The sequence below is a fragment of the Cololabis saira genome, chromosome 3, assembly GCF_033807715.1.
Source record: "Cololabis saira isolate AMF1-May2022 chromosome 3, fColSai1.1, whole genome shotgun sequence".
Taxonomy (NCBI): Eukaryota; Metazoa; Chordata; class Actinopteri; order Beloniformes; family Belonidae; genus Cololabis; species Cololabis saira.
In genome coordinates, this window is record NC_084589.1 from 52,243,943 (window position 1) to 52,265,026 (window position 21,084).

General features: G+C 43.2%; 1 protein-coding gene across 1 annotated transcript; it reads right to left on the bottom strand.

Moving 5' to 3' along the window:
* Window positions 1–8,816: 8,816 nt before the first annotated feature.
* LOC133440784 (UBX domain-containing protein 11-like) lies at window positions 8,817–11,110 on the bottom strand. Its single transcript, XM_061718103.1, has 3 exons — window positions 11,082–11,110; window positions 9,087–9,212; window positions 8,817–9,009 (listed from the first exon to the last, which is right to left on the bottom strand). Exons 2-3 carry the CDS (start codon window positions 9,167–9,169, stop codon window positions 8,817–8,819), a joined length of 276 nt encoding a protein of 91 aa, XP_061574087.1. The 5' UTR covers window positions 9,170–9,212; window positions 11,082–11,110.
* Window positions 11,111–21,084: the final 9,974 nt, after the last annotated feature.

Below are 21,084 nucleotides of genomic sequence, written 5' to 3' on the forward strand. Positions count from 1 at the left end.
TTATGTGCTCTGGGCGATCAGTTTAATTTAGAGCGGCTCAGAACTAAATTTGTGTTTAATGAAGTTACTGTTCGTATTAGTGTGCAACGCCGGCAACTACCGGCATCATCATCATTATCATCATTATTGTGTTCGTTTATTTTCCGCCAGTTATTCACGTTTTAAACGCCGTGTTTGTCATCCGGTCTGATTGCACGTGGCGAGGGCGCTGTCATCTTTAAATACCACAGCCATCTCTGGTCAGCCACGTGTGCCCACGTTGTTTTGAACCACAGAGGTGATCGTGTTTATTATTGGTTTTGATTTCTTTTTCCATTCATGCAGTCTCATTATGGGCATGCCAAGTAGTGGCATGACCATATTGCAATCGTCCAGAATGGCCCAAAGGGCAATGTTGCTAGCATTTTGCTAACAAGCTAAAGTCGCAAAAGTCCCACGTCACACCAGCGGGTGTACATCATGACCCCGCACTGATGTGGAAAAAAAAAATCCCCAAAAAATAAAACACGCCCGAAAAAATGAGGAAAAACATGAAAATGAAGGCGATATATTAGTATACAGAAAAGGTTTCCCTTTTCTTATTATTCTTATTCCGCACTCTTTTTTCGTCCGTTAATACGGCCCGAACCGCAACGTGCACCCATGCATGGCATACATCGTTGGATGCGTCTCCATCATGCCTCGATGGGCATTACTTTTCTCAGTAATAGGGGTTACCGTGGCAACGCTAGTTGCCAAGAAGCAAAAAAAAAGGCGAAAATTCAGGCGCTTATTGCTCGGCCGAACTTTATCTTAGAGACATCGTTAAACTTTCAAACACTCGGCCCGATTGTCCCTAACCGACCGTACAACCTTATTATGCCAAGTATTACATTTTTTGTGATATTGACCTTTCATTTTTTTTTTTTTTTCCGTTTGACTTTGGACGCTTGTTGCTAGGCAACAGGTTATCGTAGAGACATCATACAAATGTTTCCCGACTCGGCACGCTGTGGACTTCAATATACTCAAATTTTATGAAGCTGGGATTTAAGGAAATTTAATGTCAAAATCCAGGCCAAATGGCCCCATTCATTCGGATGGAGTTTTTTACCATGGTGAAAAGAAAACCTATCCGTTAACATAGCCTGAACCGGAACATGCACCCATACATGGCATACATCGTTGGATGCGTCTCCATCGTTCCTCGATGGGCATTACTTTTCTCAGTAAAAAGTGTTACCGTGGCAACGCTAGACGCCAAAAAGCAAAAAAAAAGGCGAAAATTCCAACGCTTATTGCTCGGCCGAACTTTATCGTAGAGACATTGTTGAAACTTTCAAACACTAGGCCCGATTGGCGCTAACGGACCCTACAACCTCATTATGCTAAGTATTACAGTTTTTGCGATATTGACCTTTCATTTTTTATTTTTTTTCTGTTTGAATTTGGACGCTTGTTGCTAGGCAACAGGTTATCGTAGAGACATCGTACAAATGTCCCCTGACTCGGCACGCTGTGGACTTCAACATACTCAAATTTCATGAAGCTGGGATTTAAGGAAATTTTATGTCAAAATCCATGCCAAATGGCCCCATTCATTCGGATGCGGTTTTGTACCATGGTGAAAAAAAAAACCTATCCCTTAACGTAGCCTGAACCGGAACGTGCACCCATGCATGGCATACATCGTTAGATGCGTCTCCATCTTGCCTCGATGGGCATTACTATTCTCAGTCAAAAGCGTTACCGTGGCAACGCTAAAAGTGCGCCCCATTAATAACTATTGGGAGCACAGGAATGAATGAAATGCAAGCGTAAAAACACCTCAAACTGACATAGAACCACCCCGAACACAACCACTACAGCCCCAAACCAAAGCAGCGAGAGGGGTCGAATGGGCGGTAGGGCATGCCCATATCAAAATTTCCAGAAATTTTCTAGTTTTTATTGTTGTTGTTTTTCTTGTTATTCAATGGTTTTATGTTTTTTCGTAGTGTGCCATCAGTATTCATTCAATGGCGTTGCCTTTCCATCTGCTTGACACCTGGATGTGAATAAATGCTGATTGAAGTTGTTTGTGTTTTATACAAATTCTGGTCAAAATGGCTGTTTGACAGAGCTAGAGCCGAACTGTAACGCCTTCAACATTATTCACCATAACAGCCCTTTACTGTGTTCTGGTGGAATGATACCTATTTCTGAGACTGATTTCTGCTGTGAAAGTTATCATTTTTCCTGGACAACCAGGTGGTGCCCCACGAGGATTAAATTATTTTGATAATTCAATTTGATAAATAGTCTACTTTATTAATTATTAATAACTGTTGAATAAAATTATTAATAACTCTTGATAACTGGAACAGTGGCCCCTATGTGGCACAATATAAGCGTTGCCCTCGTGTGAGGCTTCGAATAGTACCAGCTGGTGTCATATCTGGGTAGAATAACCAAAGATTGATTTTGATTGAACAGAAATAACTTCCCATCTTAGTAATATCTGTGTTTCTCTATGGCTTGTTTAAGTTTTCTGTTCAGCTGCAACCTCGCTCCACTAGAGTTGATGTTTGGGTTGTTTTATTAAGCCCTTTGAGCTTATTAGTTGGACGTATTGGTTTTATCACTTTACTATTTCATTAATCCATCGGATTAATTCATCTCGATTGTGTTTAATCATGTTGAACTCTGAATGTTATTTTTCCTTGATTACTCTTCCAATTAATTTGATTTGTCTTGGTTAAATATTTCCCGTTCCATTTAATTCAATTATTTTTAATAACTTGTATTAATAATTTTTTTTTAATAATATTTTTTTTTAATTTAATAATATTTTTTTTAATAATAATATTTTTTTAATAATATCTTTTTATATACATTTCTTTTTTAAATAATTTTTCTTTTTATTAATAATTTTTTTATATATAATTTCTTTTCCTTGGTTTGTGTTCTCCTCGCTTCCTCTTCTCTGCTTTGCATTACTGTCAGCATTGCTGCTTCCACATAGGTTATCTAAAGTTCTTTTATGGTAACCAGGATCTCAACTCCTCTCAGGCATATATACAAGTGTGTCCGACCTCCCATGGTCTGTTGTCAGTCTAGTTTCTTCTAAGCTGGGTGATAACGTGAGCTGACTTCGTTACTGAGCGGTAATCTCCTGGCAAACCTTTGAGCGTTGTCCGGTCTCTCATGGTCTGTTGTCGATCTAAGTTCTTCTAAACTGGGTGATAACGTGAACTTGCTTCGTTACTAAGCATTAATCTCTCAGAAAACTTCCAAGCCAGACGCTAGTGTCTGGACTGTGAACTGCTGTGTGGTGTAAGGGTCAGAAGACTCATCGTATTGGACGCATAGCCGGTTGAGGTAATAAACGGTTAACGAGAAGGAACATTAGGCAATTCTGTATTCGGTTGAATAAGAAGTACTCGCCAGGTTCCCTTCCGTCCCCGAAACCCCCCCCCCCCCCCCCCCCCCCGCTTTAGACTGCACGATGAGCCAACACAGTCTCACTCCCAGCGCGTCAAAAACCGACGCTTGGTCAGGGCCCTTAGGCGTCAGTTTCTGACGCACAAGGTCGCCCTCAGCGTCATGCACCGACGCAGCGGGCTCTCAACAGGTTCTAATGTAACCCGGCGGCGTCGCTTCAAGCCGCTCACAGCATCAATCCCATTGGATAAGTGAGGACCGGCCGCGTCGCTTCCAGCAGCTGGGCGCATCAGTCCCCCATTGGATAACGGAGGATCGGACCCAAGGAAGTATTCTAATTACTGTCCGTTTTGACGTTAACGGCGATTTTCACAATGATATCTGTAACATTTCTTAAGGCAGAAACACAACATTAGTGGGTTAATTTCCTGCACATCAATGTTCATGTTTTTCCCTTCATTCTGAGAAATAAAGAGTTGTTTTACGCTGAGAGCATCATGACAGCCAATCAGAATCCTGGAAAAAACATCAACAAATGACACGTGTAACTTCCAGGCTGATTTATGGTTCCGCGTTACACCAACGCAGAGCCTACGGCGTAGGGTACGCTCTGCGTCGATTTAACGCGGACCATAATTCAGGCTTTATTCTAAAGGATGCAGGGGCAAAATGTTGCAAGGATGTCTTTGTGGTTTCCATTCGGAGCTATAATAATTCGGGTATTGAGGAATAAAAAAGTATTTTGAAGGCTGTTTTTACTCCACAGATCTCAAAATGTGGTAACCGCAATGACCACACCTCCCTCCTTAAACAAACATAGGGCATTTATCAATGACATCTCAGTAGCCAGTAAGAAACCTCCCTCAAGGGCCCCCATGTCGTCATTCCCATGATCACGGATCATCCACCTGTACACAGTGTCAAAAAAAAAAAACTACACACAGTGTCGTGTGCACAGAATTTAACGTTCATTCTGGAAGTTTTAAATGGAGCCGATTCAGCTCAGCCGAAGGTAAAGAAAAACATTTGGAATGAAAAACAAAATTTCATAACGTTTTCGTTGGTGTCAGTTTATTATAACATAACGGTGATGAATGCTGGTTTGAGGGGCCCCCTAGAAATTTTTGCCTAGGGCCCCAACAGACCCTAGAATCGCCTCTGCGCACCGGGTCCGGGGGCGCGCTCTCGTCCTCCGGGGCACAGCCGTTCCCGACGCAGGACCTTCCCCGGGGCTTGGCTCCGATCCTCAGCGGCAGCCTGCACTCTATCCCCCGGCAGTCCCGGGTGTCGTTTGCGGGCTGGATGGGGATGGAGATGCGTCTCCCCGAGCCGGAGCAGTGCGCACCGGAGCGCCTCCAGCGCCGGCAGCGCTGGAGGCGCTCGCAATCCGCGGCTGCGCGTCCTGCTGCTGCGCCCCGGCGGGGTGCGCCCATCTCCCCTGGGTGCTGCCCCGGGGTGCGGCCCATGGTGCTCGGGGGTCTGGAGGCTCTGCTGCCCGGGCTCGGGTCTCCGGAGCCCCCGCCGAAGCAGCGCGTCCCCCGGCACGTCTCCGCCGCAGCCCAGGAGAGCAGCAGCGACAGTACCGGTGTCAGTAAAACCATTTTACGTCTCATATGTTGACCTGCAGATTAGGAAAAAACTGATTTATAGCTCCGAATGGAAACCATAAAGACATCCTTGCAACATTTTGCCCCTGCATCCTTTAGAATAAAGCCTGAATTATGGTCCGCGTTAAATCGACGCAGAGCGTACCCTACGCCGTAGGCTCTGCGTTGGTGTAACGCGGAACCATAAATCAGCCTGGAAGTTACACGTGTCATTTGTTGATGTTTTTTCCAGGATTCTGATTGGCTGTCATGATGCTCTCAGCGTAAAACAACTCTTTATTTCTCAGAATGAAGGGAAGAACATGAACATTGATGTGCAGGAAATTAACCCACTAATGTTGTGTTTCTGCCTTAAGAAATGTTACAGATATCATTGTGAAAATCGCCGTTAACGTCAAAACGGACAGTAATTAGAATACTTCCGTGTGTCCGATCCTCCGTTATCCAATGGGGGACTGATGCGCCCAGCGGCTGGAAGCGACGCGGCCGGTCCTCACTTATCCAATGGGATTGATGCTGTGAGCGGCTTGAAGCGACGCCGCCGGGTTACATTAGAACCTGTTGAGAGCCCGCTGCGTCGGTGCATGACGCTGAGGGCGACCTTGTGCGTCAGAAACTGACGCCTAAGGGCCCTGACCAAGCGTCGGTTTTTGACGCGCTGGGAGTGAGACTGTGTTGGATGAGCAGCCCGGGTACCCACAAGGCGGGAGCCGCGCAATCCCCCGGTTCCACATTCACAGATACGCAAGTAGTTGTAGCAGGCTTGATCGAGGTATCCAGGGAAGAACTGAGGGGGATAAATAACTATGACCTCCAGACCTGCGAAGGGAGGATAACGGAGCTCATTAGCTTTGCCAAGAAACCGGATAAAAAAGCCTGTGTAGCCAACATTTTGGGTAAACTGGCGTTGTTATGGCAACGTAAGGCAGAACTGCAGGCTGTGGAACACGGGGAAAACAAACACAAGTGGCGACAAAAATACGAGTTGGAAGTGTTGGCACACCGCGATTCGCAGGAAGAGATTGAGCGCTTGAAAGGCCTGTTAAGAGAGGCCCAGGCACGAATCCAAGAAACTAGTCGAAGCGCCTCAGAGGAGGTGAATAACTTCCATAGTTATGAACGTAACGCTGGTGATAGGATACAGGAGTTGATCTCTTTAATTAAGAATTCTTCCAGAGAAGCATTCTTCTCAGATGTGCTTAGTTGTAAAACCCAGCTCCAGTCACATAAGCTCAGCCACGTGGAGGAACGCCATGAACAGTCATGGATGCTCCGTTAGCAAGCACTTAGCCTCCGTGAGAAGTCATTAGACATCCGTGAGCAGTCGCTTAGTCTCCGTGAGCAATCGCTGGACCCCCGTGAGCAATCGCTTAGGCTTCGCGAGCAAAGTGATGATGAAAAAAATAGTTAGTAAATGTATTATCATGTACCGTAGGCTGTTTCTGCCAGGTCTCGACACCGAGAGACACAATTATACAAAGAATGAGTGGATTCTCCTGGATGTAGGGCCGTTGATTGCTGAAAGTAGTATGTCACAAAACAAAAAAAAAGTCCCGAAGACCAGCTGTAAATCAACGGCTATGTCAAATGAATTTGTCTCTCCCACTGGAAAGGATTAGCTATAAACTGACGGGCAAAATGGAAAAATTCCAAACTACTTGGAGGCTCTTCATTTCATGTATCAGGAAGATGGAGACAGAAGGAGGTCTGACTTTGAGAGATTGTTAAGGCACTTGTCCTTTTGTTTCTATGTTTGCTTTTGGTTTACACTGTATGTCATATTCAAGTTTTACATTCAAATGTGCTTTCTGTCATAAATAATTAAAATAAAATAAAACAAAATTATTGCAGGTCTTAGATCTTTTACCGGCTTCCTGTCTGTCCCAAATCAGATGTTAAATCCAGCTGCAGGTTTATACATCTCTGAATGGTCTCGGACCAAAATGCATCTCTGATCTCCTGGTCCACGATGAACCAACCAGGACCCTCGAGTCATCAGGGCCACTCCCACTTTCTGTACCTAGAGTTCGATCACCGATCTCCAAAAGCAATATCTGCCGATCCCAATATTGCCGATCACAGCGTGAAATCCTTAAATTCTTCAATATTGTTGTCTCATGTACAACAATAACATTTTATTATTAGGTATCAAAACTAGGAGATGAGAAAGTATTATGAATTGACTGTTTTATTTCAGGCTGAGGTAATATGCAAAATTTCCCTCTAGAGACTCTTAGAGATGATTTAGATTCAGCTTACAAAGAGTAAGTGTAGCCTACTAGCTTTCCTGTGGTAATCATTATGTGTACAACACAACATGTGCACCAACACAGACAACAGCAGATATTTAACTCTCTTAGAGTTTATAAAAGTTGTTAACAATTAACCTTAGTTTTCCTGTGGAAAAAGGAATTAAATCTTAAAATAAAAATTAATTATGAATTATTGAGCTTTGTGAAAGATTTAGCGATAGCATCCACTGCATGTGAGGAAACTCTTGTGAGTGAAACTCTTGTGAGTGAAACTCTTCACACTAGAACTCCGAATGTCACTCGTGCAGTGACTTACACGACTGTCGTCCTGCATGAGGGTTAGTGAAACTCCCATGCCGGCAAGGCCAGCCACGCCCCCTTAGGAGACCTGGGGCCACATTTATCAACCGTGCATAGAAAAGGTTCTGAATTCTGTCGTAGGAATGAAATTTAGAATGTGTGTAAGTACAAAAAAATCTGGTCGTACGCACACTAGTAAGTAATCTGTGATGATAAATCCCACCTGTTCTTAACCGCCGTGCTCGTGCACGGTTAAGGTCATTTGCATTCAGAAACGCCTCCAATTGACCATATATAGTAGCAACAATCCCTTTAAAAATGCGTGAATTGATTCTTTCCCCCGTCACCTGGATCTGTGCTCTCACTGAACATCAGCACGTTCTTTGAAAACTCACTCCCTGTGGAGCGCACGCTTCTCCAAAACCCCCAACAGTGCAAGATAAGCCATGGTACTTGTATTTTCTTTTCAGGTCGTCCTGCCAAAGCTGTCTTTTATAGCAGTCACACCAATTATTCAAAATGTCTAAATTACTAATGGAGAATTTTTATTAATTAGTGGAAACAGGGAACATGTATGAAGTTTGAGATCGCTGAACACTGTGACTGTTTTAATGGGTTCTATTTGTAGTTTCACTGTTCTACCACTAGGTTTTGTGTGTACGCATGGTCAGACTTGTGCTTAAATGTACACATGTTCCTGCGCACAAGTACAAGTTGATAAATTCCATACCTTGCATGGGAATGTTCTTACGCACAACTTACGCACACATCTGTGCGTACGCACGGTTGATAAATGAGGCCCCTGGGTCTGAGGTGTGGGAACACACGGCCATTTTAATTCCGAGTGAAAGAAGCATCAGTGACATGCTTTAGTTTGATTTACATAATACTCACCTCTCTGAGGCAGAACGTCTGCATCTTTTAGAAGGAATGAAACAACCCTCTGATTGGTCACTCTTTGAAGATGCACTGGGTCCTGGTCCAGGTCCAGGTCCAGGTCCAGGTCCCGGTCCAGGTCCAGGTCTAGGTTGAAGTCCAGGTCCAGGTCGTCTCCTTTAATAAAGGTATTTGGTGACGTGAGGTCATGTTCTGGTTCCTGGAAAGTTCCTAGACACAACTTGTATTGTAATAGATGCTTTATAGAAAAAACTGAACTGAAAATTATAAAGACACATATTTTTAAAACTAAAATAATAATGTTACGATAAAAACATTTCAGTCTCTGTTACGTTTCTCAGAAACATTTATGTAAAACTCACCTCACTGAGGGAGAACGTTTGGTATCTTTAAAATTCCAAGGGAAATCCAATGACTTGTCACTCTTCAAGGACACACAGCTGGGTCCAGGTCCAGGTCCAGGTCCAGGTCCAGGTCCAGGTCCAGGTCCAGGTCCATTTCCAGGTCCAGGTCCAGGTCCAGGTCCAGGTCCAGGTCCAGGTCCAGGTCTCCTGTAATAAAGGTGTTTGGTGAGGTGAGGTCTGAACTCTGCCGTGCAGAAGAGTCATGGACAGTTAGATCATCTCACCTCTCTTCTTCTCTCTCAGGTTTTCCCCTCGGGGAGGTTTTGGAGGGAAGGACTCCCTCCTCTCTGTCCTCACACTGATCCATGCTGCTGGATTCACTTCAGCTCACACACACCTTCTACCTTCATCTGCAGAGGAAACACGTCATGGTAGATGTACAACCACCAGCTCTGACTGATCTTCTCTTCAGCTTCATGTCCGACAGCAGTGAGGAAGCTGCTGCACTTCTACTATCCGACCACTAGATGGAGAAAAGATCATCATTGACTCTTAATTACTGAAACACCTTAGACCCTGGAGAGTCCAGAAGGCTGGTTGCAGTTCCTCGACTGACCACTAGAGGTCGCAACAGTGAGTTCATTTCCGCTGACTTCCGTGTTCAAATGTCCAACTTTACAGCAGAAAGAAACACATTTACAGTCTCGTTCAAAACGCCGTTCTGGTCTAAATCTCTAACTGAGTCCATCCTCAATAAAATGGAGTGGGAACATCCGGTGATTGGACTAGATGGAGACCAGGAAGAGTTTATGATCACGTTCATTTCCTCCGTTTAGGCCTGAACCTGAACTTGGACTGTCAGTCTCCACATATTTCTTATCTATTCGGGGCAGCAGCTCTTTCTTCCCCCACAAACACAATAATGATCTGATACTGAGCTCCTTCTCCGCCTCCGCATCTGCACGGCGTGTCTCCGCGGCGCGTCTCCGGGCAGCAGCTCCGCTCAGCCGGGTTCAGAGTGTGGGACAGCCGGAGAGCAGCATCTGCGCCTCCTCCACACACGGATGGAGGCGGTAAAGCTGCCTTCAGTCACCAGTAACAGCTTTGGGGCCTCATTTATAAAGCTTGCTTGTGCACACAACAGGACTTGAAAGATGTGCAAGCCACTTTCTACGCAAAGGTTGGGATTTAAAAAGAAAAAACTAAACAAAAAATGTGCGTATCTCTACGCCAACCCTGACCCTCCCGTAGGAACCTACTTAAGATATGGGGTCAGATTTTTTTATATATATATTATGAGTTTTACGCGCGCGTGAAACCTTTACGCGCGGGTGTAAGCCTAAATTATGGTTCCGCGTTAAAACGACGCAGAGCCTACACCGTAGGGTACGCGGCAACGCGCACCTACGCCGTAGGCTCTGCGTTGGTGTGACGCGGAACCATAAATCAGCCTTGAGCAGCTCTGAGGGGAGGAGGGGCAGTGGGCTCCAGTCCCGTCTTCGCATCGCCTTCACACAGGGTGTCTTGATGATTTGCAATTACAGGCTGAGCCTACCGTTAGTTTTTTAACTGTAAAAAGTGGGGGGACAAAAACATGATTTTGAAAAGACGGGGCACTCACAGCGTTTAGCGCAGCAACGGCGTGCTGCCACTCACTCACTTTATTTTATACTATTTATATACTTTTTCTACTTTTAAGGTGACCACCAAATAATGTGGTTTTCCTGTCCTCCACCACATCCACAACATCTCCATCTCAGTCTCCGTGAAATTCAGTGGCACGGTTGCTGGACACATCTCTTTCATCCTGACGCCCAAACAGGCTGCAGGAAGCCACTGCGCATGCAGCAGGCTCATTCATATGCAAATACTACTTTGCATTGCCCATTTATGGTAAAAAAGTGGGCGTGTTGAGGGCGGGATATGAGGCGAATTCACCTGCGCAACCTTCCAGCTGGACTGTGATTTATAAAGCGAACATTGCGTGCAAGTGTGCGTGCACACAGTTTTATAAATCCAGATTTTTTTTTGCGCCCGGCATTTTCAGCTTTTGGGTTTACGTGCACTTTTAGTATGACTCCTACACACTCTTTTATAAATGAGGCCCCTGGTCCTGCCTACCATCATCTACCTGAACTGCTGCTCATTCACTGACTCCGCTCAAACATCTGGACCTCCTTCGACCTTCAGTTCCAGCTGTGACTCCGTTAACGGGAATGATCTGCAGCGCTTTTGTCCAGAAACGGAGCTGCTGGCAGTTTAAAAACTGCTCCGATCACCTTCACACGGAGCTCCACGCCCAGAAACCCGTCCACGAGAGAGTGAAAGTAAACTTGACTAAAGTATCTGCGACAAAACCAGGGTTGCCACTTTGCTACTCGGAAAGTTGCCTCTTGATGCTGCTTCATGTGTTTCAAATATATATATATATATATATATATATATATATATATATATATATATATATATATATATATATATATATATATATATATATATATATATATATATAATAAGTATCCACTCATCGAGTCCTAACCCTCAATCTTAAATACATTCTTACATATAACAAGATGAGTTTCAATAAGCTTACTTATAAAACACACATACCCAAACACCCCTACCAATATAGGGATATAATACTCTATTATATATATGAATATAGTCAAAAACAAAACAAAGCAAAGCAAACAAAAGAAAACAAAACAAACGCCCAGCATTTAGTTGTGCTACTATGTATGTATGTAATAATAGAAGTAATTATAATGCATAGTGTTACATTATCATTACTTTACTATAATACTACAATATAATAGAGAACAATAGACAGCAATGGTATAACAATATACTTGAATAACATATAAGAGTAGATATGCTATATATACTGGTTCATATATTTACCTCCAATTATATACATACACATTACTATAAATCTATATATCGACATATCTAAATATAACTATAAATCAATATATATTAATAGAGATATACATATATAAACACTGTACGTATAATATATCTATGTACATCATATTCATATAGTCATAGTTAATATCATAAGACAACAATGTACGTTAAATTGGAGGCCGCGACTCAAAAAGGTTGAGAACCACTGGCCTACAACACCATCTAGTGTCCACACAGAAAATAAGACATAAAATACGACACTCTACACATCTGCCCCTATAAGGCTCAGGGATAATCAAACATGACAATCCTCAAATGGATATTACAAAGGAGACAAACATGTTCATGTGGCTCACAACAGTCACCTGGACCCCTGATACCATGTAAAGCTTAGAGAAGGTTCTCAATAATACTGGACTAAGTTTTCAACCTCACAGATCTTCCAAGATTATATGGAAATACTTCCATAACCTTTCCAAATATATCAGTAACAGATGCAGCGTAGAAGAGGTGGAATAGTCCTGTTCAGCTGGGATGTCAGATTTAGATTTAATTCATGCACGACTTCTAGCTCTCACTACCTCAGCATTTTATTATCTCCAGATGACCTTTATGGCGCTTTTATACTAGTACCTACTCAGCGCGACTCGACTCGTCTCCACTCGCTTTGTCCTCGTTTGTTTTTAGACACCCAGATGAGAAGTGGGCGGGTTGGAGTGAAGCTGCTGTGACGTACTTGATTGTGTGATCTAAAGGAAGAAGACAACGACACTAAAGATGTAGAACCTGGAGGAGATGACAGATAAAGATGTAGAACCTGGAGGAGATGATAGATAAAGATGTAGAACCTGGAGGAGATGATAGATAAAGATGTAGAACCTGGAGGAGATGATAGATAAAGATGTAGAACCTGGAGGAGATGATAGATAAAGATGTAGAACCTGGAGGAGATGATAGATAAAGATGTAGAACCTGGAGGAGATGATAGATAAAGATGTAGAACCTGGAGGAGATGACAGATAAAGATGTAGAACCTGGAGGAGATGATAGATAAAGATGTAGAACCTGGAGGAGATGATAGATAAAGATGTAGAACCTGGAGGAGATGATAGATAAAGATGTAGAACCTGGAGGAGATGATAGATGTGCTGCTGGATCTGTGGCTTGTGTTCCATATCAGGTTAAAAAATTAGAGTGAAAGAAGCTTCAAGCGGCGACGCTTAATCAGTACTCGAGTTGTAAAAAAAAAAATCAGGGGGGATGGTGGATTTGATCATATGGGGACAGATAATTTGTGCTGATTACAAATAATATAATATATTACAAATAATAGCAGTGACCAAAACACCTGCAGAAATACTGCAGGAATGACATAGCAGCAGTTAAATGCAGCCTTCTGTAAGCTTTAAATATCCACTGGGCTTACATGAAATACATCAAAACAACAATAAAAAACACTTTTCTGAACTTATCAATATGACTCTGTCCTTCACAGGATAAGTAACATGGATCACTGCAAAAACTCACAATCTTAACAAGAATATTTGTCTTATTTCTAGTTAAAATGTCTCATTTTAGTAAAATAAATCACATTACACCTAAAACAAGACTCATCACTGGAATAAAACAACAATTTTCACCTGTTTCAAGTAGATTTTCACTTGAAATAAGTAGAAAAATCTGCCAGTGGAACAAGATTTTTTTGCTTGTAATGAGAAGATAAATCTGGTCCCACTGGCAGATTTTTCTACTTATTTCAAGTGAAAATTTACTTGAAACAGGTGAAAATTGTCAAATAACTTATTTTTCTGGTGTTATTTTTCTGGTGATGACTCTAAATGTTGAAATAGCAGTAAAACCACATTCATTGATGAAATGACATAAGGGATGGAAAGGGGGGATGGAGGTTTTACAGGGGGATGATTTGGACGGTTTTTATTTCAGGGGGGGGTGATTTGGACCATTTTTATTTCAGGGGGGGATGATTTAGACCGTTTTTATTTCAGGGGGGGATGCCATCCCCCCTCATCCCCCCTCAACTCGAGTACTGATAATAATAATAAAAAATACTGGTATATAAAATACCAGACGGATATTTACAGACGGATATTTACATAATTGCACGTTGCAGTGAATGATATTGCACATTATTTTCCAGTATGTACATTTATTGTCGGGTTGTTGTGTATGTGGTCCATTGTGGTCTACTAGATACTAGATACAGCCGAGTCAGCCACTTAGAACCTTGGCAGAGTAGTTACAGAAAAAGTATCTACTCGGCACGCCTCCACCCGCCTCCACCCGTTGTGTAAAAGCGCAAAACGGGGGCGAGGCGAGTCGAGTCGCGCTGAGTAGGTACTAGTGTAAAAGCGCCATTAGTGTGGTACACGCCGTCCAAAACAATGTCATGACTGTTCATTTAAATGTGATATCTTTTCTCTTGATTAGAAGTAAGAGCCAACAAAGTTCTACTCTGGCCGTCTTAGCTTTGTTCACACTCACTCTTTGAACTGTTGCCATCAGGCAGACGTTTCAGGACACGGAAATCACGCACACACAGACTCAAGAACAGTTTCTATGCCAGAGCCATAACTACACTCAATACTGCTAAATGCTCAAACTGACTTATTCCATGTGCAAAACTGACCGAACCGAGCAATACCTGCCATAGAATCGTGCAATACCTGCCACATGTCTCTACTTGTTGTCTATGTAGTCTTCCTGTTTGTGTCCTTTTAGTCCTTTTAATATATATTTTTTTAAACCATGCACCTTAAAGAAGATTGCATCCAATTTCATTGTACCTGTACAATGACAATAAAGACATTCTATTCTATTCTATTCTATTCTATTCTATTCTATTCTATTCTGTTCATCTGAGTAGTTAACTAACTTAATGCTCATCACGATGTTTTAATCAACTAAGTATAAGAAAAACGTAGAGCCTTACCTGCAGAGGTGATTCCTGACATCAGGTACAGGTTCCCAGAAAAGTATGTTTTAACATTCAGAAAACAGTCGTCCCGGGAGAAGTCGTATCAGTCTGTGTGTCTTGTGTTATAATACCTGCAGTGTTGTTAACGAAGGCGGAACAAGGAAGCGTTTTAGGACAAGACTAGACTTGCCTGTTATACCTCTTTTCCGGTGCTGAAGCAACAACCAGGTATCTGCTCTAACAGGACTTGGTCCACGTAGCTCCTCCGTGGACACGTCTCTAAAAGACAGCTTGTCTCCTCCTCAGACCCATGATGCTTTGCTGCATCCACATTCATTCTTTTTTGAAAATGTCTCTGTCTCCCAGTCTTGCTGTTGCCGTTGGACTTAACAACTCCGCCCCCTCAGCTTACGTCAGCGGTTCTTTCCTGTAGCCTAACAAAGAGTTGCTGCTACCTTGGAACCGGGTTTTCTGGCCCAGAGCCAGATCTTTGTCAGTTGAAACAGAAACTCGGCACTGACCCAGAACCAGTCCTGGAACCCGAAAAGGGGAATCAGTCAACTTCCCACACTTCATTCTTCTGAGTCTGTGATGCAAAAAAGATTAACATAGAATCTCCTCACCCCTTCATATATCAGTATATAAGATAAAATAATTTAAAAGATCCTTCCGAGCTTACTGTTATTGGCTTTTGTTAGTTGTGAATTTATGGTCGTCATTCAAAATAAAACCTCACTTCACAGGGAACTCCACAGCGGCCTGGGAGGGAAAAAACTCCAACCACGGCAGACAACATCAGTTCTGTTAAAGGGGACCTATTATGAAAAACACGTCTTTTTCTTGTTTTAATCAATCAATCAATCAATCAATCAATCAATCAATCAATCAATCAATCAATCAATCAATTAATCAATCAATCAATCAATCAATCAATCAATCAACTTTATTGTCACATCATATTACTAGTAGTAACATGGGTAAAAAACTTGTTTGTGCAGGCTCATCATCATTATTTGCAGTTAAAAGATAGACATACAAACAAAGTGCATAGTGCATGAATAAAAGCATAAAAACAGTATGTGGAATAAGAGGATAGAAAAAACAGATAAATAGTCTTGGGCTTCTATATGTGATATAAAAAAATCTTCAGTTCAGTCTTTCACAAGAACTAAGTCTTGTTCAGTAATCTGTTTACTGACAGATAAAAACTGTTCAGAAATCTGGTGGTGCTGCTTTTTATGCACCGGTACCGTTTGCCCGGCCGTGGGTGCGGCAGTGGCTGGAACAGGCTGGGGTGATGGATGTCCCGGATAATGTTGTGGGCCTTAGCCACACAACGTCTCTCATGTAGTTCTTGGAGAGGTGGAAGCTCCCCTCCCACGATGCGCTGTGCTGTTCGCACCACCCTCTGCAGTGCTTTCTTTTCATTTAACATATATAAAGTGGTCTCCCCTCACCCTGCCAGCACAGGGAAGATAAAATACCATGGAATTCTGCAGGGTCTGCTCCCCCCGCCCTGACTGAGTCTTCCAGTGTCACGTGACTTTTTTGAGTCATTCTGAATCTGCGCCTAGGGTGACGTCACCATAGACGCTCATTTCCATAGGTTCAGCCTCCGCTGCTGAAACCACACCCACAACCAGCTCTCTACGCCGGCTGGAGCTCCAGCCATTGTTCAGCAGCGGTGGCTGTTTTCACAGCGAGGGACAGTTAAGATGAGGTTTTGCATCGACACTTACCCTTATAAAAGGATCAGTACCAACAGCACGGACCCGGCAACTGCACACGAGTCAGCGGTAAGAACGTTATTTTTTGTTATTTATATTTGTCTACAAGTATGATCTTTGCATGGGCTAAGTATTTAGCTTAGCTCAGAGCTCCGGGGCCGCTCACGGACCGGACCGGTGAGGAGCCCCGACGGGTACCGTAATATATTTTTCTTCTGTTCATTTCAGATCTTCCAAGCAAAAGGCTGATTTATGGTTCCGCGTTACACCAACGCAGAGCCTACGGCGTAGGCTCCGTGGCGGGGCGCCTGGAGCGGAGAAGGAACCGCCGCCTGAGCGGGAGCGGATGCGTCGGCTGCCGCTCGGGCAGCGGGCTCCGTCGTTTACTGTTGAAGGAGCGCGGCCAGAGAGCTGCGGGCTCTGCCCGTCGCAGCTGCAGTTCTCCTGGACTCATTGATCAGGCTCGGATGAATGAAGAACCGGAGGATGGGGATTTCGATGGGTTTGATTAATGTAATAACTTAAATAAAGCACAATCAAACTAAGTTTTGCTCCCGCTCTATTTTTAAATACCACACTTGTATGCTTGTGTGTGTGTGTGTGTGTGTGTGGTTGTTAGCCTTCCTGTGTGAAGACGAGGTGACTAAAGGCTGATTTATGGTTCTGCGTTTCACCAACGCAGAGCCTACGGCGTAGGGTACGCGTCGATTTAACGCAGAACCGTAAATCAGGCTTTAAGATCCGTGTAACTGAATGCGAGGTTTATTCTCCTACCCTGCTACACGTCATTCAGGGAGCCAATCAGCACAGAGCCTCATTATCATACCCCCCCCTTCCCTTAGAATGGAGCACAGAAAAAGGGGTTAGAAGCGGTAAAACTATAGACATGGCTCACAGGCTGGATTTATGATGTATGTAGAAAAAACAAGCTTTAGATTGTTTTTAAGACATTCAAGGCTTTTTTTTAAATATACATTAAATGCCATAATAGGTCCCCTTTAATACCTCCAATTGTTGCTTCACAACATCAAGGTCTCCTGTGTGTATGTATGCTCTGCAGCAATGCTTCTTTGTGATATCAGACACCATGTCGTTGCTGAAACAGAGTACCTTTTGTGTTTTTTGCAGCAGAAGCATTTTATCTCATTCACAGCTCCGTCGCCCACTACCAGCGTACAAGGCCCAGTCGTTAGCTCTGCCTGTAGCCCTTTAGCAAGGAATTTAGCCTCATACCTGTCTCTGGAGCCGGAAGACCTGTAAACTCCCTTTTATCCGACCATTACTTAATAACGTTTGAATTTAATTTGGTTGATGTTGAAGTGCAAAATAGGAGGTATTATTTTAGCAGATGTTTGTCTGATGAAGTTATTGTTAAATTTAGGGAGGCCATTGCTTATCTTACGACAGTGCGAAATAGTGATGTAGTCGAGGCCAGTAACCTGGGTTCTACCTCTACAGATGTTGATTTCCTTGCTAGTAACACTGCTGATTTGTTGCATTCAGCTTTAGATGAAGTTGCTCCTTTGAAAAGGAGGGTTTTTAGCCACAGGAGCTTAACTCCCTGGTACAATTCAGATATCCGCATGTTGAAACAAAACGTGCGTAAAATGGAAAGGAAGTGGTACTCTTGTAGGTCTGTAGACTCTTATCGTGAATGGAAAGATATTCTAATAGTATATAAAAAAGCCATTCGCAAAGCCAGAACAGCTTATTATTCAACGTTGATAGAGGATAACAAAAGTAACCCACGTTTTCTGTTCAGCACTGTAGCCAGGCTGACAAAGAGTCACAACTCTGTTGAGCCGTGCATTCCTGCAGCTCTCAGTAGTGAGGACTTTATGGGCTTCTTCAACAGTAAAATCGCGAGAATTAGAGAAGAAATCAACCAGCCGGTTGTAGGCGTTTCTTCAGCTTTAGCGACTTCCCTAGGCTCTGACTTGACTCTAGACTGTTTTGATCCTATAGACCTCCCTGAGCTGACTTCACTCGTTAATAGAGCTAAGTCAACCACATGTATGTTAGACCCCATCCCGACTCGACTATTCAAACATATTTTTTCTCTTATTGGTACGACAATACTGGACCAAATTAACCTATCCCTAAGTTTAGGATATGTACCACAGGTTTTCAAAGTCGCAGTAATTAAACCTTTACTTAAAAAACCTTCTCTTGACCCAGACACCTTAGCTAATTATAGACCAATTTCTAACCTTCCATTTGTGTCTAAAATTCTGGAAAAGGCAGTTTCAAGCCAGTTATGTGACTATTTGTATAGAAATGATCTGTTTGAAGTCTTTCAGTCAAGGTTCAGAATGCATCATAGCACAGAGACGGCACTGGTTCGAGTCACGAATGACCTCCTTATGGCCTCAGATAAGGGATTAGTGTCCATACTGGTTCTACTGGACCTCAGTGCTGCTTTTGACACTGTAGATCATGGCATTTTACTGCACAGGTTAGAGCATGTTGTTGGGATTAAAGGGACAGCTCTACGTTGGTTTAAATCATATTTATCTGACAGGTTCCAGTTTGTTCATGTACATGAGGTTTCTTCAGAACAGTCAAGGGTCTGTTATGGTGTTCCGCAGGGTTCAGTGCTAGGGCCAATCTTGTTCAGTTTATACATGCAGCCGTTGGGAAGTATAATCCAGAATCACGGCATACACTTTCATTGTTATGCTGATGATACGCAGCTCTACTTGTCTATGAAGCCGGATGAAACAGAACCGTTAGTTAAACTTCAGGCATGTCTTAGGGACATCAAGGACTGGATGTCCAGAAATTTCCTGCTTCTAAATTCAGATAAAACAGAGGTTATCATTCTTGGTCCAGAGCATCTTAGGAAGGGATTAGATGGTGTTGCGATGGCTTCCAGTGCAACTGTGAGAAACCTTGGTGTTATTTTCGATCAGGATTTGTCGTTTAAACCATATGTCAATCAGGTCTGTATAATAGCCTTTTTCCATCTCCGTAATATTGCAAAGATTAGGAAAATCCTCTCGCAGAGTGATGCAGAAAGACTAGTTCATGCGTTTGTATCTTCTAGACTAGATTACTGTAATGTGTTGTTAGCAGGATGTCCAAGTAATTTGCTGAATAGGCTCCAGCTGATCCAGAATGCAGCAGCACGAGTACTGACAGGAATCAGCAGGAGAGACCACGTCTCTCCAGTGTTAGCGTCGCTCCATTGGTTACCCAGTAAAATTCAGAATCCAATTTAAAATTTTATTACTTGCGTATAACAAAACGGCTTAGCTCCGCATTATTTGCAAGACCTGATAGTGCCTTATGTTCCTGTCAGAGCTCTCCGTTCTCAGAGTGCAGGTTTACTCGTAGTTCCTAGAGTATCTAAATGTAGATTTGGAGGGCGGGCGTTCTGCTATCAGGCACCACTACTATGGAACCAACTTCCAATCTGGGTTAAGGAGGCTGACACCACCTCCACCTTTAAAACTAAACTTAAAACATTTCTGTTTAGTAAAGCCTATAGTTAGTGTTTAGTAAACCTCTAGCTGGTGTTGGTAAATCTCTAGGTAGTGTAAACTTTAGTCTGTCAGAGTCGCTCCTGTAGTTTCTTGTGCTGGCCCCCCCTTCTCCTCCCTTTTCTCTCTTTTGTCCATGTTGCAGCAACCTTTGCCGGACACCGGAACCTGCAGGTGGTCGTGGGTGGCTTGTAGCTTGCATTACGGAGCACAAGTCTTTCCCTGACCCTGCACCCCAACCTGGGACTTGCTGATTGGGTCGGAGCTTCGGGAGCTGCGTGCTGGCCTGCAGTCCCCACCCCTGGTCATCCCGTTGCTGCTTCCACCTGCCTGCTGTGCTGTTGCCGTCCCTGACCCACCAGTCTGGCCCTCGGCAGGAGGGTCCCCCCTTATGAGCCTGGTCCTGCTCAAGGTTTCTTCCCTCCTAAAGGGGAGTTTTTCCTTGCCACTGTTTGGCTTAAGGTTTTTCTCCCACTAGGGGAGTTTTTACCTGCCATTGTTTATGTAATAACTGCTCGGGGGTCATGTTCTGGGTATGGGTCTCTGGAAAGCGTCTAGAGACAACTCTGTTGTATTAGACGCTATATAAATAAAATTGAATTGAATTGAATTGAATATTATTCTACAGTTATGCATAAATAAAAAATTTAAATATTTGTCAAATCATACATATAGTGTGTATTTTCTCTGTAATCCGTGTTCATAATCTTCTAATCACAGAGAAAATACACTACATATTATATGTATGATTTGACTTAAAGGAGCTGTATGTAAGAGCAATAATAAAACGAATCATAAAATGACCCCGATATGTCAACAGACATTTAAAAATCATGTTCATTTCAAATACTTATGTCACTGACAACAGCACTCAAGCCAGGATATTCCAGTTTAAAAAGAGGAGTTGCAGCCCTCAACTGATGTTTATGTTGTAATTTTTTGTTTTGGCCTGAAGCTCCACCCTCCACCTATCTCCCAATCACCAAGTCAGTATTGTTTCTGAAGCTCCACCCTCCACCTATCTCCCAATCACCAAGTCAGTATTGTTTCTGCATCCGGGTTGCCAGCTCGGCTCTAATTATGGCAGCCATGGCAGCCTACGTTCCTGCTGCATTCTGCAGCCTACCTGGCAACCTCTGGTCGGGGGGAGGAGGGGGAGGGTACACGCCGCTCAACAATATTTTGAAAGTGACTGCAGTACCAGTTTTGGCCATTTCTTACAGACGGCTCC